This window comes from Melozone crissalis, unplaced genomic scaffold (assembly GCF_028551555.1).
Source record: "Melozone crissalis strain CALT ecotype California unplaced genomic scaffold, PUWL_Pcris_2 ptg000004l_1, whole genome shotgun sequence".
In the NCBI taxonomy this organism is placed as follows: domain Eukaryota; kingdom Metazoa; phylum Chordata; class Aves; order Passeriformes; family Passerellidae; genus Melozone; species Melozone crissalis.
This window is the reverse complement of record NW_026535782.1, coordinates 39,320,021-39,343,673: the sequence shown is the minus strand read 5'-3', so window position 1 is coordinate 39,343,673 and position 23,653 is coordinate 39,320,021. Positions and strand designations below refer to the sequence as shown.

General features: G+C 50.9%; 7 protein-coding genes across 7 annotated transcripts; 4 read left to right on the top strand and 3 right to left on the bottom strand.

The window, feature by feature from the left end:
- Positions 1-182: 182 nt before the first annotated feature.
- Positions 183-584, bottom strand: LOC128937637 (histone H2A-IV). Its single transcript, XM_054277432.1, has one exon. It carries the CDS (start codon positions 570-572, stop codon positions 183-185), a length of 390 nt encoding a protein of 129 aa, XP_054133407.1. The 5' UTR covers positions 573-584.
- A 319-nt stretch (positions 585-903) lies between these two features.
- Positions 904-1,287, top strand: LOC128936299 (histone H2B 5). The gene has a single exon (XM_054275136.1). It carries the CDS (start codon positions 907-909, stop codon positions 1,285-1,287), a length of 381 nt encoding a protein of 126 aa, XP_054131111.1. The 5' UTR covers positions 904-906.
- Positions 1,288-2,743: 1,456 nt separating this feature from the next.
- LOC128933926 (histone H3) lies at positions 2,744-3,154 on the top strand. The gene has a single exon (XM_054271130.1). It carries the CDS (start codon positions 2,744-2,746, stop codon positions 3,152-3,154), a length of 411 nt encoding a protein of 136 aa, XP_054127105.1.
- Positions 3,155-3,634: 480 nt separating this feature from the next.
- On the bottom strand, positions 3,635-4,045 carry LOC128933935 (histone H3). Its single transcript, XM_054271142.1, has one exon. The coding sequence runs from the start codon at positions 4,043-4,045 to the stop codon at positions 3,635-3,637; it is 411 nt and encodes a 136-aa protein (XP_054127117.1).
- A 12,501-nt stretch (positions 4,046-16,546) lies between these two features.
- On the top strand, positions 16,547-17,221 carry LOC128933925 (histone H1.11L-like). The gene has a single exon (XM_054271115.1). The coding sequence runs from the start codon at positions 16,547-16,549 to the stop codon at positions 17,219-17,221; it is 675 nt and encodes a 224-aa protein (XP_054127090.1).
- A 463-nt stretch (positions 17,222-17,684) lies between these two features.
- On the bottom strand, positions 17,685-18,088 carry LOC128933966 (histone H2A-IV). The gene has a single exon (XM_054271175.1). It carries the CDS (start codon positions 18,072-18,074, stop codon positions 17,685-17,687), a length of 390 nt encoding a protein of 129 aa, XP_054127150.1. The 5' UTR covers positions 18,075-18,088.
- A 325-nt stretch (positions 18,089-18,413) lies between these two features.
- On the top strand, positions 18,414-18,818 carry LOC128933987 (histone H2B 1/2/3/4/6). The gene has a single exon (XM_054271198.1). The coding sequence runs from the start codon at positions 18,414-18,416 to the stop codon at positions 18,792-18,794; it is 381 nt and encodes a 126-aa protein (XP_054127173.1). The 3' UTR covers positions 18,795-18,818.
- The last annotated feature ends 4,835 nt before the right edge of the window (positions 18,819-23,653 follow it).

Below are 23,653 nucleotides of genomic sequence, written 5' to 3'. Positions count from 1 at the left end.
CGGAGCCGCGTTCGGCACAGGCAGTTAAAATGTCAGAGATAACAGGATAACGCCCCCGGTTATTCAAAACTTCCCGCGGGCTTTCGCCTCGGCAATGAAATTCAAGCTCTTTCTCTGAATTTGTGGGTGGCTCTTAAAAGAGCCTTTGGGTTTCTCTTCGTTAAACTAGGCAGCCTTTCTGCTCACTTGGCTTTGGCCTTGTGGCTGTCGGTCTTCTTGGGCAGCAGCACGGCCTGGATGTTGGGCAGCACGCCGCCCTGCGCGATCGTCACCTTGCCCAGCAGCTTGTTGAGCTCCTCGTCGTTGCGGATGGCGAGCTGCAGGTGGCGGGGGATGATGCGCGTCTTCTTGTTGTCGCGGGCCGCGTTGCCTGCCAGCTCCAGGATCTCGGCCGTCAGGTACTCCAGCACGGCCGCCAGGTACACCGGCGCGCCCGCGCCCACGCGCTCCGCGTAGTTGCCCTTGCGCAGCAGCCGGTGCACGCGGCCCACGGGGAACTGCAGCCCGGCCCGCGACGAGCGCGACTTGGCCTTGGCCCGCGCCTTGCCGCCCTGCTTCCCGCGACCCGACATAGTTGCAAACGAGCAGATGAAGTCAGTAACTGACTGCGAAATTTCTAAGCGCTGAGTTCGGCCTTATATACCTCTTTAGCGGACGGCGCGACTTCCGATTGGCTAAAACCGGGATGTACCTAAAACAGCCAATAGGAACGCGGATCAAGATTCGACCAATGGCGATGAAGGGCGGAGCGCTATCACTGCAAAAGCTTGCCTCAGCCAATAACAGCTTAGTCTACGGCAATCCCTAATTTGCATAACCGCTCTATAAATGCGGCGCGCTCAGAGGCGCGCGTCGTTCTCTGTCTGAGAAATCGTCGGTGCCGCTGTGCCGAGAGGATTCGCTGCCATGCCCGAGCCGGCCAAGTCCGCCCCCGCGCCCAAAAAGGGCTCCAAGAAAGCCGTCACCAAAACGCAGAAAAAAGGTGACAAGAAACGGCGTAAGAGCCGCAAGGAGAGCTACTCCATCTACGTGTACAAGGTGCTGAAGCAGGTGCACCCCGACACGGGCATCTCGTCCAAGGCCATGGGCATCATGAACTCCTTCGTCAACGACATCTTCGAGCGCATCGCGGGCGAGGCCTCGCGCCTGGCGCACTACAACAAGCGCTCCACCATCACCTCGCGGGAGATCCAGACGGCCGTGCGCCTGCTGCTGCCCGGCGAGCTGGCCAAGCACGCCGTGTCCGAGGGCACCAAGGCCGTCACCAAGTACACCAGCTCCAAGTAGACGGTTTTTGCGTTCTTCATCTGATATTTTAAACCCAAAGGCTCTTTTAAGAGCCACCCACATTCTCAGTAAAAGAGCTGATCCTGTGGCGAGTTCCTACCTGTCCCGTTTTGATTTTTTTTTTTTCCGGTGGCGGGCTGAGGGGGGAATATGCATTTACGGTGTTCAAGTATCTTAAAAAGAAGGCGGGATTTACAGTGTTTGCGGTAAACTTAGGCTATGTCCTACATCTGATTCAATGGGCTCAAGGACGTTCATAATTCTTTTTAAAAGCCTTAGGAGTTCGTTTTGGTGTATATACACTGTAGGGCAGGCGGGTTAGAAAAATGAATACATGCTGTCGGTGGTCTGTCAATTAAAACAGCCGAAGCATGTTCCTGACGGCTGGTACGTGGTAATTTCTCCGCTGACCTACGTTAACGTAACATGGTGCGAATCGGGAGCATTGACAGAGGTGCTTTCAGATCACCCGGTGCTCTTGTGCCTTGTTCTTTTGATTTACAAAACGGACTCTGAGGTGGATGCCCCCTCCTTGCCCCGCAATGCGCATTGTCCCAGGTGACCAAGGGAAGGAAAGCCGAACGCGCTCTCGCTCCGACCTGGGCAGTCCCCGCGCAGGTAGCCCCGAGCACAGGCTCCCGAGTGTGGCTCTATCCCGGCTTTCGTTCGCCCCTCTCTGTCCCCGCCGTGTCTCCTCGCCCTGCACTCTCCGCCGCCGAGCGCGGACGGGGCTGCAGCGCGCGAGCAGAGCCGGGGCCGAGCCGCTGCCGCGCTCGGTCCGACCTGAGTGAGGACTGCGCGGAGCCTCCCCGCGGGCGGGCCCGCCCGTCTCCCGCCCGTCTCCCGCCCGTCTCCCGCCCGTCTCCCGCCCCATCCGCCCGCCGCTGATTGGTGCCGCTCGCGGCCCCAGCGCGCGCTGCCCCGGGGCGCGCTCCCCGCACGGGACGCGGCGCTTCCAGCGGGCCGGGGCAGCGGCCGGACCGGGAGAGCTCGCCGGGGCCGGGCAAGGCGGCTGCCGCCTGCGCCTTCTGCCTTGCTGCCGCGGCCTGAACCGAAGGGCGCTACTGAGCGGGAAGAAACCGCGAGCCCGCGGGGAATAGAGGCGGCTGCCGGCTGCAGCTGTAGCCAGCGGTCTTGAGACTGTGAACGGAAGGGAGGGGAGAGGATTTAGTAAAAACAGGGCGAGCCCGCCCTGCCCCGTTCTCCGGCGGTGCCGCCGCCGCCGTCCCGGCTGTGCCCCGTGAGCCGCTGCTGGAAGGGGCGGGGGGCGGGGCCAGGGCGCGTTTCCCGCCCCGGAGGCGGGGCCTTCTCCCCGGCTCTCGACAAGCGCCCAATGGCAGCCGGCCGCTGCCGCGCGAGCGGCCAATGGGCGCGGGCAGTCCGGCTATAAATAGTGGCATCTGTAAGCCAGGGCTGCAATCGGTGTTTGTGAGCAGCGGAGCGCTGGTCTGGTGCTATGGCGCGCACGAAGCAGACGGCGCGGAAGTCGACGGGCGGTAAGGCGCCCCGCAAGCAGCTGGCCACCAAGGCTGCCCGCAAGAGCGCGCCGGCCACGGGCGGCGTCAAGAAGCCGCACCGCTACCGGCCCGGCACGGTGGCGCTGCGCGAGATCCGGCGCTACCAGAAGTCCACGGAGCTGCTGATCCGCAAGCTGCCCTTCCAGCGCCTGGTGCGCGAGATCGCGCAGGACTTCAAGACCGACCTGCGCTTCCAGAGCTCGGCCGTCATGGCGCTGCAGGAGGCCAGCGAGGCCTACCTGGTGGGGCTCTTCGAGGACACCAACCTGTGCGCCATCCACGCCAAGCGCGTCACCATCATGCCCAAGGACATCCAGCTGGCCCGCCGCATCCGCGGAGAGCGCGCCTGAGCTCCCTGCCGTAGCCCCCGCAGACCCAAAGGCTCTTTTAAGAGCCACTACATAAACAATTAAAAGAGCTGTGGCACTGGTTTAAGCATCATTTCAGGGGGTGTGGGGCACAAGAAATTGCATGTTCTGTGAGTCATGTGAAATCATCAGTGGAGTTGCAAAACCATTTTGTACATTTTCATTTATTAGGCCCTGGGACAAACCCTTGTAGTATTAGTCGCAGGGATGTAAACTCCTGTTTCACCATAATGTAAACCTGGCATTTCCTTAGTGTGCAAGTATTGCCTCCCAAACAGCCATTGACTTGATTTCAGTTCTATTGATAAACATGGACTTAAATGAATAACTACACCTCGGCAGTCTTTTCTCCCACACTTTACTAAACTGATCACGTTCTGTTATAGTGCCACAGCTCTTTTAATTGTGCATGTAGTGGCTCTTAAAAGAGCCTTTGGGTCTGCGGGGGTTACGGCAGGGAGCTCAGGCGCGCTCTCCGCGGATGCGGCGGGCCAGCTGGATGTCCTTGGGCATGATGGTGACGCGCTTGGCGTGGATGGCGCACAGGTTGGTGTCCTCGAAGAGCCCCACCAGGTAGGCCTCGCTGGCCTCCTGCAGCGCCATGACGGCCGAGCTCTGGAAGCGCAGGTCGGTCTTGAAGTCCTGCGCGATCTCGCGCACCAGGCGCTGGAAGGGCAGCTTGCGGATCAGCAGCTCCGTGGACTTCTGGTAGCGCCGGATCTCGCGCAGCGCCACCGTGCCGGGCCGGTAGCGGTGCGGCTTCTTGACGCCGCCCGTGGCCGGCGCGCTCTTGCGGGCAGCCTTGGTGGCCAGCTGCTTGCGGGGCGCCTTACCGCCCGTCGACTTCCGCGCCGTCTGCTTCGTGCGCGCCATAGCACCAGACCAGCGCTCCGCTGCTCACAAACACCGATTGCAGCCCTGGCTTACAGATGCCACTATTTATAGCCGGACTGCCCGCGCCCATTGGCCGCTCGCGCGGCAGCGGCCGGCTGCCATTGGGCGCTTGTCGAGAGCCGGGGAGAAGGCCCCGCCTCCGGGGCGGGAAACGCGCCCTGGCCCCGCCCCCCGCCCCTTCCAGCAGCGGCTCACGGGGCACAGCCGGGACGGCGGCGGCGGCACCGCCGGAGAACGGGGCAGGGCGGGCTCGCCGCCCGAGCCTCAGGCTCGCCCTCTTTATCCAAATCCTCTCCGCTCGAGTTCATTTCCGGCCTCAGGACTCCTGGCTACAGCTGCAGCCGGCAGCCGCCTCTATTCCCCGCGGGCTCGCGGTTTCTTCCCGCTCAGTAGCGCCCTTCGGTTCAGGCCGCGGCAGCAAGGCAGAAGGCGCAGGCGGCAGCCGCCTTGCCCGGCCCCGGCGAGCTCTCCCGGTCCGGCCGCTGCCCCGGCCCGCTGGAAGCGCCGCGTCCCGTGCGGGGAGCGCGCCCCGGGGCAGCGCGCGCTGGGGCCGCGAGCCGCGAGCGGCACCAATCAGCGGCGGGCGGGAGACGGGCGGGAGACGGGCGGGGCGGGCCCGCCCGCGGGGAGGCTCCGCGCAGTCCTCACTCAGGTCGGACCGAGCGCGGCAGCGGCGCGGTCCCGGCTCTGCTCGCGCGCTGCAGCCCCGTCCGCGCTCGGCGGCGGAGAGTGCGGGGCGAGGGGAAACGGCGGGGACAGAGAGGGGCGAACGAAAGCCGGGATAGAGCCACACTCGGGAGCCTGTGCTCGGGGCTACTGCCTATGCCGGACTGTGCAGTTCGGGAACGAGAACGCTTACTGATGGGAGGGAAGAAGGGAGGGCATTCATCTCGGAGCCTTTTGCTCAAAAACAAACGAACTGAAAAACAAGGGCACAGGGTCGTCTGCAACAGCCTGTGCTTTAAATGCTCCTCATTCACACCGTCATCCATTCGCGTAGCTCAAGAGGGAAGCACCTCGTACCAGCAGTCAGGAACAGATCTGTTTCGGCAGTTTTGGGGCCGCCGACTGCACTCGTTTGTCTAATTCGCCACCCCCAAACCGTACATGTACCAAAAGCGGGCTCCCAGGGTTTTTCAAGCGAATTATGAACGTTCCCTTCTCCGTTGAAGCGGATGTAGAGCACATCATTTTACCACAAACAATGCACGTCCCACTTTCCTTACAATTTACAATGCTTTCACAACATTACCTCAGTTTTGCCGAAAAAAACCCCGAAGAGTACAGCAAAGTACAGATTGCCATAGCAGCAGCTCTCTTATAGAAGAGATGATTCAAGAGGTCTGGCACTTGGATCTGTTGCATTTGGTGAGAGCCTCGGTGTCCTCGGAGGGGGATGCTGTTTCCCCTGCGGGCTGCACGCTCCCTTCGGGTGCGGGGTGGTTTCCGAGACGGGGTTGCCGAGCACTGTGACTTCTCATGGGCTGTACAGAGATGTAGTCGCCGTCGCCCCAGATCCATGTACGTGGGTATTCCTGTTTTCCTGGCTACCAAAATGCCGCGTTATTAGCGCGGCACAGCGGGGCGGGGACACCGCGGGCGCAGTGAGGCGATGTGCGCGCTCTCCGCGGGAGCCGAGGAACGCGAGGGTGCCGGGGAACGGCAAAGCGGAATGTTCGCCCTTTGGAGCGCACAGCGATCCCTGTGCCACCTGCAGAGGAGGCATCCGTGCCCGCCTGACTGGGGTGTGTGCCGGGTGGCGCGGAGCAATGGCTGTACAGGGAAGCAGCAGAGAGCCGTGTCCGCCCGTCTGGGATCAGAATGATTCCTCCGTCAGAGAGGACCGAAAGGATGCGCTAGCAGGCGCTGAACAATATTTGACAGCTGCTGCAGAAGGATCTGTGTGTTTGCTGGGCTCAGGAGGTGCCGCGTGTCGTAGGGAGCAGGGCGATGTGTGTGTCGGGGTGCGGAGGGCTCTGAGTGTCGGGGTGTGAGGCTAACGGAGGGCTCTGAGTGTCGGGATGCGAGGCTAACGTGGATTGAGGGCGCTGAGCGATGTGGTTTTGGCAGAGGGTGGGGAGTGTGCGGGAAGGGCGGCGCAGGGCGACTCAGAGACACGGGGCTGCCGGGCGCTGCGTGCATCGCCGGGCGCAGTGAGTTGTCTGTAAAACAGCGCAGAGCGATGTGCTTTCCTTCGGAACGAGGCGATATGTGTGTAAATCGGCGGCCAGCGGTGTGAGTGTGCGGGAGGAGCGGGACGATGCCCGTGCCATAGGGAGGAGAGCGGGGCGTGTTGCGGGAGGTGCAGAGCGATGGCAGCGCCGTACCGGGACGAACAATGTGTGCGCCCCCGGCGGGGAGCGTAAATCTAATTTGTGTGTGTCCGGGGGTGCACGGTGATGCTGGTGCCGGGGAGCGTAAATCTAATTTGTAAGTGTCGGGGGGTGCATGGTGATGCTGGTGCCGGGGAGCGTAAATCTAATTTGTTTTTCGGGGTGCGCTGTCTTTTTCGGGATCATAGAGCTAGACACACACTGTGTGTATGTTTGCACATGGATTGATGGCAAATTTATTATGGAACGTTTAGAAAGTGAAGGATGTGCGTAAGCTGAACAAAGCAGAGTACTGAAACACAGCAATGGGCTGTGGAGAGAAGAGGTCATAATTTACCAGTTTAATTCCGTGTTTCTTCGGTCTAACTTGCACAAGCTGCGACAGCGCAGTGAGAGCTGAAAACCTTCCGCTTTCCCGCGTTCGCGTTTGCCGGGCACGGCGCTGCCCTCCTGCCCGAAACTCGCTCCGCGGTGGGACCTCCCCGGCTCAGCCAGGGGCGAGGAGCTGCTCACGGAGGTGCTCACCGCCATCCGGAGCTCTTTGACAGCGCTGTGCCCAAAGCCGCGGCTCGATCCGCTCCGCCCCGGCGCTCCGCGGGCTTCTCTCCGCGCCCGGCCTTGCCACGGATATGTTAGTTACACACACGTCCCCTTGACGGATCTGTGTGTGCCTCATGTGGCTATTGCTTTCTAGAAACATTGGTTTTAATTATTTTCTGTTTCTTGAATCTCTGCAGGCAGCCCTTGAACTGGCACACTTATTGACCCCAAATTAACACTCAAAGGGCTTCTGAGGTCTGTGCCGGAGCAGAGGGGTTGTACGCTGTCCCACAGCTGTGCTCGTGTCCCGGAGCAGCTCCTTTCCCCAGCCGCTGCACCCTGGGTAGTCCTGTCCGGGCGGGAGCGCCGCGGGGCTGACAGCAAACCTGAGCTTGCCTTTCCTCTTGGTACTAAATCTCTGCCTTATCTGGATGTTGAGTGGAAAGTGATTGTACATGGAACTTTTCTAAGTGTGGGAAATGCTGAAATAGATGCCGTGTATGGAAGTATTGGACTCCCCCTCAGATCCTCCCCGTCTCTCCATTGTCGCTGCCGAAATCCGTGGAGTACAATACATACGGGTAATAGCCACAAATGCAGAAATCCTTTAGGGGAACGTGCCACGGTCAGGCTCAGGGCCGAGTCACAGCAAGACCATGACTGTCAATGCGCTCGCTCACCACCTGCCTTCACCGTGTGCATCTCCCCACGCTGCTCCGGCGCACTCCGCGTCCTCTCGGCGGCTCCGGGCCCCGAGCGCCCGCACGGCCCCGGGAGGGAGGGAAGGGGAACCTCGGGCACAGCCCGGAGGGAAGGGACGGTGCAGAGTTGTTCGTGTCCCTCCTCGAGGCACGGAGGGGTCAGCGCAGGCACCCAGGCGCTGCTCCTTCAGCATTCCAAAGCCTCCTGCCAGCCCTCGCAAGGGGCAGAGTGCCGCCGAGGAACTCATTCCATGCCACCCCTTCTGTCTGTGCCGCACCTGCAGCCGCACTTTGCCTTCTCAACATATCTGTGATCACTATTTGATCCTCTGTGTTATCCCTTAGCTTTCCAAACTTTCATACAGTCTCTTAAGGTGAAAATATCTTGGCATGGGATGTGGAGAAAATTCCTCTTCTCAGTGATGGTGTGAAGTGCTTTCTCGTCTCAAAACTATGGCAACCATCACCGACATAAACAAATATTTTACCAAACTGGTTTACACTTTGCTTGCATATGAGCTCAAAAAGTCATGGTCCCAGGATTTTTTTTTTGTTGTTTTTGTTTTTATGAGGTGAAGAGAACTCTTGATGGGTTTTTGCAGATGGGTCATCTCTCTGCCACTGATTGCCTGTTACAATCTTCTCCCCAACAGGCACTGATGGATATGATATTCTGCATGGAGAACAAAGCTATGTGCCATCGAAAAAGATAGTGAGTAACAGCTGGGATCACCACCAGAGGGCACAGCTAAAAACAAAAGTAAAAAACCAAAAAACACCACTAACAAAAAACCCCTCAACATACAAATACCCACAAACAACCAAAAAAACCCTGAAAACAAACAACTCCCCCAAAAAACCCAAGAAACAATCCCCACCTCAAAAAAACAGAAACAAACAAAGCCTCACCACCACAACAATTAAAAGCCACACTCTAAAAACCAATTCAAAATTGACCCAGGCAGTATAAATCAGTTTTTCTTTGGGAGTTGCTTATCAAACTGTGTCTGTAATGAACAAAACCATATGAGCCCCCACAGTTAGTCTGATGTCTTTCTGGAAAAATTTCTATGAAGAGCTGTGAATGAGTAATCTGAACTCATTGCTCAGGGTGGATGTATCCACATGATATCAAGGAAATAGGAAACAAAGAGAAACATTTGCACATTTCAGACAGGAATTTTAAAACATTTGCACATTTCAGACAGGGACTTTAACACCCTTTTGTTCTCGTAAAATACTTTATTTCCTGCAGGAGCAGCCCGCAGAGATATTTGACCAGTCTGTTCCTCTCCCAACTTTTTCTGTGCTTTCAGATTTATGGAACTACTGATTCCCTGAACACAGAATGACATTTGGAAGGAAAGCTGGTCCCCATTGCCCAGTTCAACATGATGGAAAATCTGAACCTGGGCCAGATGTGCAGAGCAAAATTGCTTTATTCATGACAGTAACAGTGTACAGGCAGTTTCCATTGCAGTTCTGCTTGCACTTCTGCATCCAAGAGGACTCTGTTCCCACAAGGAAAACATACTTCTTGTTGGTTGGACGTTCTTTCTCCCTTTTCCTTTGCCAGATTTTAAGGTAATTTGTTTTTCAAGTTTTCTCAAACTTGAAACTCTGCACCACACCTGCTGGTTTTAACCCCTTGACTTTGGGGCTGCATTCAGTCTCAGGTTTTACCTTCCACGTTGTGCCTGTGGGTCTCTGACTCCCCTGGCTCCAGCTCACACCAACCCACCCCAGCAGACTTGCTCAGTGACCCCCGATGGTGTGGCTGTGCCAGGTCACTGTCACAGTCCCTGCCCCACTCACCATGTGCATAAAAAATAAAAAAGTATCATAGCAATTCAACCGATTGATTGATTGATTGATTGGTCTGAACTGATTCCTGAAATTCTCCTTTAACTGAGCTCAGAAGTTATCAAAAACTTTGTGGTGTGGAATGATCAAGGAACTATTTTTCTCTTGCTTTGAAAAAAAATAAAACTTGAAAAAATCTGAGTATTTTTTGTAAGAAGGTAATAAAAAAAAAACCAACCTAAATTTCCTGCCTAATGCCTTCCAAAACTCTATCCATGGATTTTTTTATTTTAAGAGATTGATGTTCTATCTGGCCTTTAAATCCCCATGAATACAAAAAACTTTTGTCATGGGCAGGAGTCCTTTGCTGTAAACTGAACAGTATGTAATGATAAGTTCTTCCCTATTGAGACATGAAGTTTTCTTACTCATGTAACAATGTATTATGGCTTGGAATGCCATGATAAATCAGTTTTAAAATAGAAACCATCATGCATGGACAAAAGGTGTCTTTCAAATCATACAAAGTCTGCAATTACATCAAGGGCAGGTTTGAGTTGCCGTGAGTAACTCTGTGATTTTAGTTATGGGGGGTATTCTTGTACCAGAAGCACCCAAAAGTCAGAATGAATTTATCTGCACAACACATGTGAAGTAGCACAAGCATCAGGAAGGGTTTCAGAAAACACTAAAGTTACTGTGCAGACTTAGGCAGCCCTAGGTGAAAAACAAGGTAATGTTGGGCATTGCTGCCACAGGGTTTGTGTGTGACCTGGTCACCCTGTTTGGGGTTAGCACAGACAGGCTGCACTCCTGCCTCCAGCTGCACCTGTGGGATGGATGTCCCCATGTTTCCTCCTGAGCAAACACTGAGAGTCAGTCACAGCCACAGCTCACTCAGGGAGATCAATTGAAGGGCTGAAGGGCTAAAATAGATGGCTACAAACTGTTCAGAAGGGTCAGGAAAGGGTGGGGGCAGGTAGTCTTCTATGTGAAAACAAAAAAGTGGATGGATTGCAAAGAATTGTGTTAGAAAACCAGGACTAACAGCTGAGAGCTTCTGGGTACAAAACTAGAGGCCAAGCCAAAAAAGGAAACCTCACTGTCAGTATTTACCACCCAAACAAAGGAAGGAGGATGCTGATGAACTTCTTTCTCCAACTGCAGGTGCCATAATAACCACAGGCTCCTGTTGGGGCACATCAGCCAACCTGACATCTGCTGGAAACGTGGCACAGAAAGCCTGGATAACTATCCAGGAGACTCCTAGAGCACTTTGAAGATAAATTTTTATCAGGTGAAAGAAAGTCCAACCACAGGAGAAGCATTACTCCACCTGCTCTTGCCAACAAACATTAGTTAATTGAAGAGGTCAGGAATAGCTGCAACCTGGGCTGCTGCCTGAGTCCAGACTTGTCACAGATTTGAGGGACATGAGCCAGGCAAAGAACAGAGACAAGATATTTAATTTAGCAAACATTCAGTTACTTAAGAAAATGGGATAGGGAAACTCCTTGAAAACTGCCCTCAGGGATCAAGGAGAAGGTTAATCAAGCCTGAAATTTATTTAAGGACATTTGTCCCATGGAGCAGGTGCATTGATTCCCACATGCAAGAAAGCAGGCTAGGAAGGCAAAAGACCAATATGGCTGAGTAAAGACCTTCTGGACAAAGTGAAGTGCAAGAATAAATGCACAGGCAGTGGGAGCAGGGACACATATCCTGGGAAGGATATAGAGTGCCTGGGGCCTGTCCAGATGTGTAGGAATGGAACCAAAAAACCAAAAGTACATCTGTAACTAAATATAGCAAGGGATGTGAAAAATAACGAGGGCTTCTGTAGGTACACTGGCCAGAAAAGGACTCCTCAATAAAATGGGCCCCCCAATAGAAAAGAAAGGAGATTTAGTGACTGCTGGCATAGAGAATACTGAGGCACCCCACAAATTTTTTGCCTCAGTTTTCACTGGCAATGTCTCTTTCCCATCTCCTTATTCTGTCAATATCAAGGCATAGAGCAGGGGAACAAAGTCCCTCCCCTGCTGAAAGAAAATATCAGGTTCAAGACAGTCTGAGGAATGTGAATAAGCAGAAATCCATGGTCCCTAAGGGGGTTCATCCCAGGCTCTTCAGGGAATTTGCAGATATAGTTGCAATTCAGATGCTGTGCAATATTTTCACCAATAACAGAGTGGGATGGAGTGCACCTCAGCCAGTTCATGGGTGCCACCAGGCTCAGTGGGGCCACTGATTCACTGTAGGGAAGGGATACCCTGCACAGGGACCTTGGCAGGCTCCAGGAGTGCACCCACGTGAATCTCATGGAGCTCAACAATGTCAAATGCACGGCCCTGCACCCAGGCCAGGACCATTCCAAGCACCAGCACAGACTGCAGGGTGAACTGATAGCAAGCACCCTGCACAGAAAGACTCAGAGATGAGGGTGGATGAAAATTTGGACACGAGGTGGCAATGTGCATTCGGTGCTCAGAAAGCCAGTGATACCCTGGGCTGCATAAAAAAGAAAGCACAGCTAGGAGGTTGAGGGAGGTGATTCTCTTAATTCACTCCACTCTAATGAGAGCTCACCTGGGGCTCTGCATCTGCCTCTGGGGTCCCCAGAACAAGAAGGACTTGGAGGAGTTCCACAGGACGGCCATGGTAATGATCAGGGAGCTAAAACACTTCTCCCGTGAAGAAAGGCTGGGAGAGCAGTGGTTGTTAGGCCTGGAGAAGACAAGGCTCTGGGCAGACCTTTATCAGAAAAATAGGGCAACCCTGACAATGAGGAGAAACGATGCATCTGACTCCATTGATATCAGAAGGTTAATAAATTTCTTTATTATACTATATTAAGCTATATTATATTAGAATAATAGTATTTAGTCTTTATTATACTTTATTATTCTATATTATATTACACTATATTACACTTCATCTAAACTGAATCTGCACAAGCACCCAACTGCCCTCCACTGCCCAGAATTTTGTGATTGTCTGCTGACCAACAGTCTGCACACGTGCCTGGCCCTGACAGGCTAATGTAACAAAACCCCATCACTTTGGGTAAACAATTCTACTGTGGCACAAACACAGGTGCAGCAAGTGAGATAAGAATTGTTTCAATTATTCTTTTCTCTGCTTCTCTCAGGCTCAGAGAATGTGAATCCCACAGACCTCAGTGTGGCCTTTTGACATATGAAGAACATTTATAAGAAAGACAGAGAAAGACTTTTCACCAGGGCCTGTAGTGGCAGGGCAAGGGGCCAGGTTTTAAAAGTGAAAGGAGTTAGACTTAAGTAGGTTCCAAGGAAGAAATTTTTCATTATGAAGGTGGTGGGACAAGAGAAGTTGCTGATGCCTTCATTGGAAGATTTCCAAGCCATGTAGGATAAGTCTTTGAGCAACCTGTTCTAGTGGGAGGTGTCCTTGCCCATGACAATGATGTTGGTCTAGAAAATCTGGGAAGGACCCTTCCAACACAAATCATACTCTGATTCTCTAGTGCATCAAATCACATGGGCTCATAGCAAGGACCTTCCTGAAAGCACTCATCCATACCAGAATAGGAGAAAAATGAATTCTTGAATTTTTGACTGAACTTTGGAAAAAATTCATGAATCATAGCATTATAGAATAAGCTGAGTTGGATAGGATCCATCAGCACCATAAAGCCCAACTGCTGGCCCTGCACAGGACACCCCAAGAGTCACACCATGTGCTGACAGTGTTGTCCAAACACTTCTTGAGCTCTGTCAGGCTGGTGCTGTGGCCACTTCCCTGGGGAGCTGTTCCAGTGCCCAATCACCCTCTGGGTGAGAAACTTTTTCCTGACATCCAACCTCAACCTCCCCTGACTCAGCTCCATGCCATTTCCTTGAGTCCTGTCACTGGTCACAGGAGTGAAGAGATCAGCACCTGCCTCTCCACTTCCCCTCATGTGGAAGCTGCAGACTGCAATGAGGTCTCCCCTCAGTCTCCCCCACAAGCTGAACAGGCCAAGTGATCTCAGCTGCTCCTCATACAGCTTCCCCTCCAGACCCTTCACCATGCCTGTGGCCCTCCTGCAGATGCTCTCTAATCACTTCATGTCCTTTTTTTTGTAGTACCTAGACTGCACACAGCACTGGAGGTGAGTCTGCTCCAGTACAGAGCAGAGGGGACAATCCCCTCCCTTGCCCAGCTGGTGTTGCTGTCCCTGATGCCCCCCAGGACAGAGTTGGCCCTCCTGGCTGCCAGGTCACTGCTGGCTCATGTTCAGCTTGCCATCAACCAGGACCCTCAGGTCCCTTTCCATGGCACTGCTTTCCAGTGCCTCATTTCCCAGTCCGTACACACAACCAGGATTTCCCTGTCTCAGGTGCAGGTTCCAGCACTTGCCCTTGTTAAACTTCATATTGTTCAGGATTGCCCTTCTCGAATTTGTGAAGGATTCTCTGCAGGGCCTCTGCACTGGAGGGAGTTGGCAGCTCCTCCCAGTTTAGTGTCATGGCAAACTTAGCATTCCTTGAGCCCTGCACCCAAGCTGCTAAGGAAGAAGATGAAGAGAACTGGGTGAGGAGGGAGCCCTGCAGAACCCCAGCAGTGACAGCCTGATGTTCCCCAGTCCCTGTCACCCTTTGTGCCTCAGATGTCAGCGCCAGCCTGGCCACACATCAGGCCCTGGCTCCCTGCAGAAGGGAGTTCCTGATTAAAATCACTTTTCCTTTCCTCAGAACAGAGATCTTGATGTGGGGCACAGATGGTGCTGTTTTGGGGGCCCTGTGCCCCAGAAGGGCTCACCTCATCACCTGTCTGACCCTCTACCTCCAGGGCCTCACACCTGCTGTAGAAGGTGCCAGTCCTACTTCTTTTGTGTTCAGAAGGAGGAGGAAGGTTCCTCCTGCTCCACCACTTCCAAATATCTTTGTCCACTGTATTTAAAAAGTGTTCTGTAACCAGAAGGATCAAGGAAATCCCTGCTCCTGATCGTCCAACCAACCAGCCCAGGGCCAACTGGCATTTAATAAATGGTCTGTGAGCTTGACAGTTTATTTTAAGGGGAAAATAGAAGCCACATGTCATTTTGTTTTTACTGAGTACATCATAATATTTAAAGCAATTATTTTTTTTAATTAACTTCACCCATTAATTAAAGGAATTAAACTTATTTCTCCTTCTCTCCTCCAACTGAAAACCTTTGCAAGATCTCTTTCCATTTCCTTCTTTGCTTAGCCTAAAACTGTCTATTATTGTGAAAAACAAAATTTTAGAAGTCCACAGAGGTGGTCAAAATTTTGGAGGGCCAGGTGAAGTAACTTTCAGGAAAGCACATAGAGTGTTCCAGGAATGTGCTGCTATACCACGTGCTTGGAAGTAGGATAGAGGCCTAGCCTAAACCCAAGAAAATCCTTTGCAAAGGATCAAAATAATGAAAAGATAAAGGAGCTAGCCACTCTGAGTTATTAGAATAGATTGAATTTGAAGGAAAGTTGTATGCTGCAGAGTTATCACCCAGAAATTTCCCCCCCAGTGGTGTGGATCCTTCCCAAGAGATTAATTTCTGTGCCAATGTATTTCACAAGCCAAAATTCACAGTGGGTTCAGCAGGTGAAACTACCGTGAAATATACATCAGGACAAAACCAAATGCACATAATCTCGTTTTTATCCTCTCTCACATGATGTTTTTCTGCTGCCTCTCTGAAATGCCACAACATCTCCTGACAGTCCTCCAGTGCACCCCAGCCAAGATAACCAAGCACCCCTGACAAGTTCATAAAACTGACCCCACCATCATCAGAACTTTAGAAGACAGTCGATGATATTTTATTATCAAAAGATAAAGGGAAAGAAGCCAAATAACTGCATTTACAATCATTTGAATCAATCACCTGGGTTTCCAATGTTCCCACAGTGCACCACAAATGTTCAAGCATGATTATCCTGCTGCTATCCACCTCATCTCAAGAAAAATCTTTTTTATATAAATACAATTTATCCCATATCACAGTAGTCATACATTGGAAAAGGCCACACTATTGCTTCTCTCAGCAGTTGTCAGGAGAAAATTATTTGCTTAAATCACTTGAATTACATCATTTTGTTACAGAAATGCCTGCAGCTTTACATCTGATTTTTCATATCGAAGACATGTATGTTGTATTTTAATTTTATTTTGTTTTTCTTTTTGTAAAATTGGTGATTTTGGCGGACAAAATTCCTGAATTATAATGCAAAAGCAAGCAAAAAAATAAACATCACCTTAAAATAAGAACTTACAAATGAATAGGTTTATTTACTGTGCATCATGAACATGAGCGTTTTGGATAAAAATGGGAATACAGTTCATTAAAATAATAATGCAAAAGAGCAGAAAACCCAGGGGACAGAGAAGCTACTATACGTATGTATATATATATATGTATAAGTATTCTGGGATTTTAAAGATAGATTATTATTTAAGGGAGCTGCTTTGCAGGTTAATGCTTCTGGTGAAAATTGTCTTTCTTTTACTTTTTAACAAGTCCTTCTAAAGTTAAATAGGGCACTGTGTCCAAAGGTTTAATTATTTTGAAGAGATGCAGTCGTGTTATGGAAAACAACTCATAACCCAGACACAGAGCCGAGTGACCACCTTGTGTTACCTGCATCGATTCAAAGCTAATTTACGCTAAGATAACGTCTCGGGATCACACCCTTTTTGCAGCACCTCGATGAAAAACCCTCTCAGCAACAAGTATCCGATGTCACTGAGGCAGTGGTGCCAGAAGCAAAGTTTTAATTCAAAAGGAGAAATAAAAATCTTACGCTCCAGCTCTGAGTGCAATACCCAAACTCGGGGATTGCTGAGCCGCCTAAAACTCACCTCAAGTCCCCCCTGAAAGGAACGTCGCAAGACAAAAATGCTCTCGCTTCTCAGCAAGAACGCCAGGAAAGGGGGTGCCGCGGTCCGGTTTTTTTTAGGAAAAAGCAATTTTCTGGGAGGCGAGAAACAAAGCGCGGGCGGCGGGAGCGCCGGGGGGCGGGGCGGGGGCGGGGCCGGCTCGGGAGTAAACCAATCAGCGCCCGCCGCGCTGCTATAAAAAGAGGCGCCGCCGGTGCCGCGGCGTTCGCAGCGCCGCCATGGCCGAGAGCGCCCCCGCCCCAGCCGCAGAGAGCGCGCCCGCCGCCCCGGCCAAGGGCCCCGCCGCCAAGGCCGCCGCCAAGAAGCCGAAGAAGGCGGCGAGCGGCTCCAAGGCCCGCAAGCCCGCGGGGCCCAGCGTCACCGAGCTGATCACCAAGGCCGTGTCCGCCTCCAAGGAGCGCAAGGGGCTCTCGCTCGCCGCGCTCAAGAAGGCGCTGGCCGCCGGCGGCTACGATGTGGAGAAGAACAACAGCCGCATCAAGCTGGGGCTCAAGAGCCTCGTCAGCAAGGGCACCCTGGTGCAGACCAAGGGCACCGGCGCCTCCGGCTCCTTCCGCCTCAATAAGAAGCCGGGTGAAGTGAAGGAAAAAGCCCCGAAAAAGAAAGCTTCGGCGGCTAAGTCTAAGAAGCCGGTGGCTAAGAAGCCCGCCAGCGCCGCTAAGAAGCCCAAGAAGGTGGTGACAGCGAAGAGCCCCAAGAAAGCCAAGAAGCCGGCAGCAAAAAAAGCAGCCAAGAGCCCCAAGAAGGTAACAAAGGCTGCCAAGCCCAAAAAAGCGGCGGCAGCAGCCAAGAGCCCGGCTAAGGCGAAAGCGATGAAGCCCAAAGTGGCCAAGCCAAAAGCTGCAAAGGCAAAAGTGACTAAGGCAAAGAAGGCAGCACCGAAGAAAAAGTAAGTCCTTCGCTGGAGAAGTCCTGCTCCACATTTAAACCCAACGGCTCTTTTAAGAGCCACCCACATTTTCTTAAAAAGAGCTGAAATTATAAATTTAGGTTCGCAGTTGGTTAACTTGGCAGCTGTAGAGAAAAGCCCCTTCCAATAGGCAGCAAAATTCAATATTTTCAAGGACCAAAATCGCGTGAACCAATTCGTGTAATTTTTTTTTAAAAAAACAGCCTTTGTGATACTTCCGGGATTTTGCTGGCATTTAGAGAGCAATTTCAATGCCAAGTGGGGGTTGGGTTTCTGTTTAAACACATATACAGAGGGATGATCAAAGAAGGGGCCTAATAAAATAAGTTACACTTGGGTCAGTTTTTCAATGCTTAAAAGCAATTTAGCCCTTTTTTGAGAAAGTTGGTGGCTCTTAAAAGAGCCTTTAGGTTTCTCGGTTAACCTTGGCAGCCTTTGATGAGCGCTCACTTGGCTTTGGCCTTGTGGCTGTCGGTCTTCTTGGGCAGCAGCACGGCCTGGATGTTGGGCAGCACGCCGCCCTGCGCGATCGTCACCTTGCCCAGCAGCTTGTTGAGCTCCTCGTCGTTGCGGATGGCGAGCTGCAGGTGGCGGGGGATGATGCGCGTCTTCTTGTTGTCGCGGGCCGCGTTGCCCGCCAGCTCCAGGATCTCGGCCGTCAGGTACTCCAGCACGGCCGCCAGGTACACCGGCGCGCCCGCGCCCACGCGCTCCGCGTAGTTGCCCTTGCGCAGCAGCCGGTGCACGCGGCCCACGGGGAACTGCAGCCCGGCCCGCGACGAGCGCGACTTGGCCTTGGCCCGCGCCTTGCCGCCCTGCTTCCCGCGACCCGACATCTTCCCTGCAGCGACTCGGCAGCGGCGACAGCGACACAACCGGGAAAGCCGGCGGAACTCCGAGCCCGCCTCACCGCCAGCCTTATATACAACCCGGGCGGATCGGCAGCGCCTGCTACGATTGGCTGCGAGAGAGAAGTTCGTTCCGTAGCCAATGGAAAAGCGAATCCAAATCTGGCCAATGGCGGATCCCGGCGCCGAGCTCGGAGCCGACAGACAGCCAATGGCGAGGCGGCGGTGCCGGCGGAGCTGCTATAAAGGCGGCTGCCGAGGCGTTGTTGCTGCTGCTGAGCGCTGTCGCTGTGTGAGTTGTTGTTGTGAGGAGCTGCTGCTGCTGAAATGCCCGAGCCGGCCAAGTCCGCCCCCGCGCCCAAGAAGGGCTCCAAGAAGGCGGTGACGAAGACGCAGAAGAAGGGCGACAAGAAGCGCAAGAAGAGCCGCAAGGAGAGCTACTCCATCTACGTGTACAAGGTGCTGAAGCAGGTGCACCCCGACACGGGCATCTCGTCCAAGGCCATGGGCATCATGAACTCCTTCGTCAACGACATCTTCGAGCGCATCGCGGGCGAGGCCTCGCGCCTGGCGCACTACAACAAGCGCTCCACCATCACCTCGCGGGAGATCCAGACGGCCGTGCGCCTGCTGCTGCCCGGCGAGCTGGCCAAGCACGCCGTGTCCGAGGGCACCAAGGCCGTCACCAAGTACACCAGCTCCAAGTGAATGCTTGCCTAAAACCTGCTTAACCCAAAGGCTCTTTTAAGAGCCACCCACTTTTTCAACAAAAGAGCTGAACAGTCAAGTAAGGAACGCTTGATTCTCTCTTAGTGTGGAGTCTGTGTTTTAAGGCTTGGGTTTTTTTTTTATTTCTTATTGTTTGGTTTGGTTCTATTTTAGGGTTTTTTGGGTTTTGCATACTAGGTAGTTGTTCTGATAATATACTTCTCTCCAGTTTCCTGTTAATGAATTTTCCATAGCTAAAATATGTCATTAAGGGCGGTTTTAAAACGCTGCTGGTTTGGATTTTTTAGGATTTTTTTTATGTTTTTTGTTTTTTTTTTTTTTATTTTGGGGTTTTTTTTTGGTTTTTTGGGCATGTTTTGGTTTAGGTTTTTTTTTTCTTTTTTGCAGCCTTTTTTTTTAGGTGATGTTTTCATTAATTTATAGTTTTCACAATTTTTAATATCACCTTACTGTTGCAAGTTTCCATGTTATGTCTGTACTAAACTGAAGGATAGGGAACTTACTGTTTTTTTCTAGCCGGGAGGGAATCGAAATTATCCATGGATACTCATCCCTGCCCAGCACTGCTGTTGTCGATCGGCCACACGATGGTGCTCAGCCTCTGCCGTTTTTGGGGTTTGCGGTTATTTTTGCCACAGAAGCGAGAGATGAGTACAGCGCGCTGCACTACAAAGGAATTTATGCTGTGGTAAGCTCTTGTAATAGCCCGATATTGATCAACATAACTCAGAAGCACTTTCTAAACTCTTTTATCTTCACCATTTGTCTTTATAATCTTTCTGTTCATGTCTTTTTTTTTTTTACAGTAACATGCCCGGCTCCTCCCCACAACTGCTTTGGGTTCTCCTTTCAAGGAAGAAAACATGGGAATGGGAAGATTTTTTTTGTTTGTTTTTTTTTAAACTTATCTGTCCTTTTCTGCATTAATCTGTCACTAATTGTTCTAAAAGCACGAAATACCAAGAAACTCGACACTCTGGGCTGACTTTGTCAGCTCCCAGGTCTCATCACGCAGCCGCTAATGAGGCTCAAAGCGCAGGCTTTGTCAGACCCTCCCTCTCATCCCTGGGGAATGACATGCCACCATGGATGCAGATCAATGCCATTATCACTTCCTACCTGGATCTCAATAATCCTGAATCCCAAGTACATATTGTGAACTTCTCAACGTAATTCATACAGGGACCACAGAACGACAAAAGTGACCTTTCTAGTACTGACTTGCCTATTCTTTGGTAGGACAGTTAATGAGACAGGCACCAGGTCTCTCAAAAATCTGTCACCTATTACCTAAGAAATGCTAATTTCAGTTTGAAGGGTTATGGGGACTTCTGAGACTGGATTTCAGATATCCAGTGGGAAGAGGCATTCTCCAAACTCTTCTTTATCAGCTTGAAATGGGGTTTTGCAATCTCTCCAAGGGCTTTAGTGCAAACTCTGAAGCCCAGGTTGCTTATTCTGAGTTCCTGTGTATGTCTAATACCCTAAAAGATTAATAAACCATTGTATATTCCACTCTAGGCTTTTCCAAGCTTTCCTGGAGCACCAGAAAAGCACAAAGAAGTGCTCCTGTTGTCACAGTCGGAGATGGCCACCAGAAGGGTTTGTCAGTGGCCATTCTGTAGATAATCAGCCCTGTGAAAAGCCCAGTTCAGAGCAGAGCTGCCCTGGGACAGCCCTGCTGCCCGATTGAAGCAGCAGCTCAGGGATGCCTTTGGCTGCCCAGCTCTGAGTGTTCGTTTTCCTTTTCCCGTGTTTGTGTGCTCCACGTTGCACACTGCATCAGGAGCCAGCACAGAAATTCTGAGGATTTTTTCATAGATGGTTTCAGTGTGTGAAATTGTTTCTAGGCCTAGGAAACTCTTCACTAAACAGAAACCAAAATGCTGCTGATTGCTTCTTTCAATTTCAGTAGGAATGACAAGGCAATATTGGGGGCTATGATGTGAACAAAGCAATTGTCATCAGGTCTGATTGTAGCACAACTCTAATTATTCTAACAGTGCTGAGAACAAAGTCCCTGAGCTACTGCCATGGAAAATTTATTTAACTTGTTCCTTTCACCAATGGTAAAGGTAGCAGGATTTACCCTCAGCAAAAATATCAAATCGTAAAAATTCCATGCCACAAGAAGATGAACCCTCAAAAGCACTAATGCAGATAGTGTGAGTATAAAATCACATGGCAGCTTATTCCTCCATCATTCACATTCTTTCCTGTCCTTTCCCATTTCCTTCAGAGCAGTTCCCTTTGTACTCCCAAGGACCCGACCCCGGTGGGATCCCCCAGCAGAGTGAGGGCTCTGCCCAAATGCAGCGCCCTGCGGGAGCTGGGGCTGCTGCCATCAAACCATGGGGGAACAAAGCAGAAACCCCTCCAACAATTCTCCTGCCCTGGGCTCCTTTTGCAGATGAGTTTCCAGCTCAGTGAGTGACAAGTTCCTTTCCGCAGTGTGCAGAGCAGACAGAGCTGGGTGTCCCCACAGAGGAGCCCCTGCAGCAGATTGCAGCCCAGATTGTGTCTGTGCCACCATCCCATGCCCAAATACAATAATCCAACTCTTGGTGCTGGGCCCCGCGTGTCTCATTGATGGTTTTGGTCACGGGGCTGAACTCCTTCTGAAGTTATCTCATTCCTGGGATTGGTTCCTTGCTCCATCTTCATCCTGCTCCTGGCTTGCCAGTTTCAGCTTGGTCAGTTTTGTGACACCATTTTTATAAACAGTTTACACTCATCACCTCGTGTGCCCTGGGGCTCCAATTGCTGATCTCCCAGTGCAAAGCAAAATCATCAATCCCAGCAATTCTCAATATTGGAAGTGTTTGAATGTGTAATCTATAAACAGGCCCTTCATGTTGTCTTTTAATCTACCCTGTATTTTTACCTTCAAAACACCTCCTGATTTACAGCATCTGAAATATGGGGAATGTTTACTCTTTGTAACATAAATATTTTTGTAAAAATATTCTTTTTATATCAGCAATTTTTAATATCTCAGATTATCAGAGTGAAATTACAGCTTAGTAAATAACCAGCAAAAAAAGAACGCTGATGGACAATACAACCAATTACAAAAAATTCCTCTATTTTATTTTTATTAGAATAATAAAAATGGCACTTCTGGAAGAACATGTATCCTCTCTAGATGACCATCCTAGCAGTAAAATTTATATGTATTAATCATCATGTTTAAAAAAGAAAACACCCTCCCTTAATTTCTGCAAAAGGGAAATACAGCAGCTGGGCAAACAAATATCTGTATTCTCTAGTGAACTGACTGAACAGTGAATCAGAAATGAGAAATAGATGCCTTACACGTGGACCAAAACCAGTACAAATCACAGACTGTCTGTAGAAGTTTTTTGCTACTTCCTGGGGTTTTGGGTGGTTTTTGAAGGGTTGTGGTGAAGTGGGTTTTTCTTGAGTTTTTTTTTGGTTTATTAATATTTGTTTCATTTTTCGTAATGAAGTAAACCAATATCTGCTTTCAAACCTGAATTTGTTTTTTTTCTTTAATGGCCACAGGATATAATTTCCAGACACCCAAGACAAATCATCGCAATGTTACTTTCCCAGAGGCTTTGATTTCCATTCTAAATAGAAAATATTACATTTTAAAATAATTACAGTTGTTGGAGAAAGTATTCACTGCAGCTAGGGAAAAATATTTGGTTTCGCACACACCTTGATGTAATGTTTTCTGACAGTGATGAAAACTGGCCCAGGTCAGACGGTAAATGAAAAAAAAATTGATACTTCAGGTTGCACATACCTGGTCTAAGGTTGTGCCATTCAGAGAGCAGCACAGCCAAGACAGAAATCTCACAGGAGGAGAGGCTGAAAGTGGGTGGGAATGCAGCTGGGAACTTCTCCCTTGCCAGCCCCCAGCCCTGTGAGGGAGGATGGAGCACTCAATGAGCAGAGGCAGCTCCTTCCCCTGGGCTGGGCTCACAGAACCAGGGGCTGTGCAGGTGGAAAGGCTGGTTTTGGTTACATTTCTTTCATGCTTACAAGGAACCTAATTATTTGACTGCAGACCTATCAAAATGCTTCTTTCAAAAGCATTCCTTGTCAGAAATGATAGAAGGTATTAATCTAAAAAGTTCCTCCTTTCATTTTTACCACTGAAAATATCAGGAAACAATTATGAGCATAATTCATTTTAAAACTAGAAAACAAGCAGATTGAAAAGGGTTACAGAAAGGATGGGAATTTTAATCCCATATAAAATCCACAACCTTTTTGTACTTGCACTCCTGCTTGTATTGTATGTAGATGTTTTTACTTGCACAGGTTGTAGGAAAATGGAAGAAATAATTCCTGAAACAAGAAGAGAGCACAGTGTTACATCTGAAATCTGAACCTGTAATACATGAAAGGATTGACTTCCTTTTGTGCAGTATCAGAGCTGGGAAGAAATGCACACATCTCTGGTGTGCATCCTCTTTTCCTTTTGTAGCAAATAGCAGCCCCCTCAACAATAAACATTCTGAGCACTCCACATGATCAGGTTTTGGGGGTTTTCCCCCTTGTGCTCTCGGGACACTGCCAGGTTTGTGAGTTCAGTAATTCCACTCAGAAAAGAAGACCCAAATCACCACAGGAATGGCACAGGCCCAATCTTTCACCGTACCAAACCACCTTTACCCAGAGCTGCCTGCCCCGTGCTCGAGCATCAGCAGCTGCACTGACGGCACCACAGGCACTCCTGCGAGCCTGGGCTCAGCTCAGCTGCCCCTGGAAGCCAAATTTACCTGAGTCTGTTCTGCTCTCTGCATGGGGGGGCTTTGAAATCGCTGCTCCCAGCCCCATGGGAGAAGGGAAATGGTCACATTCCA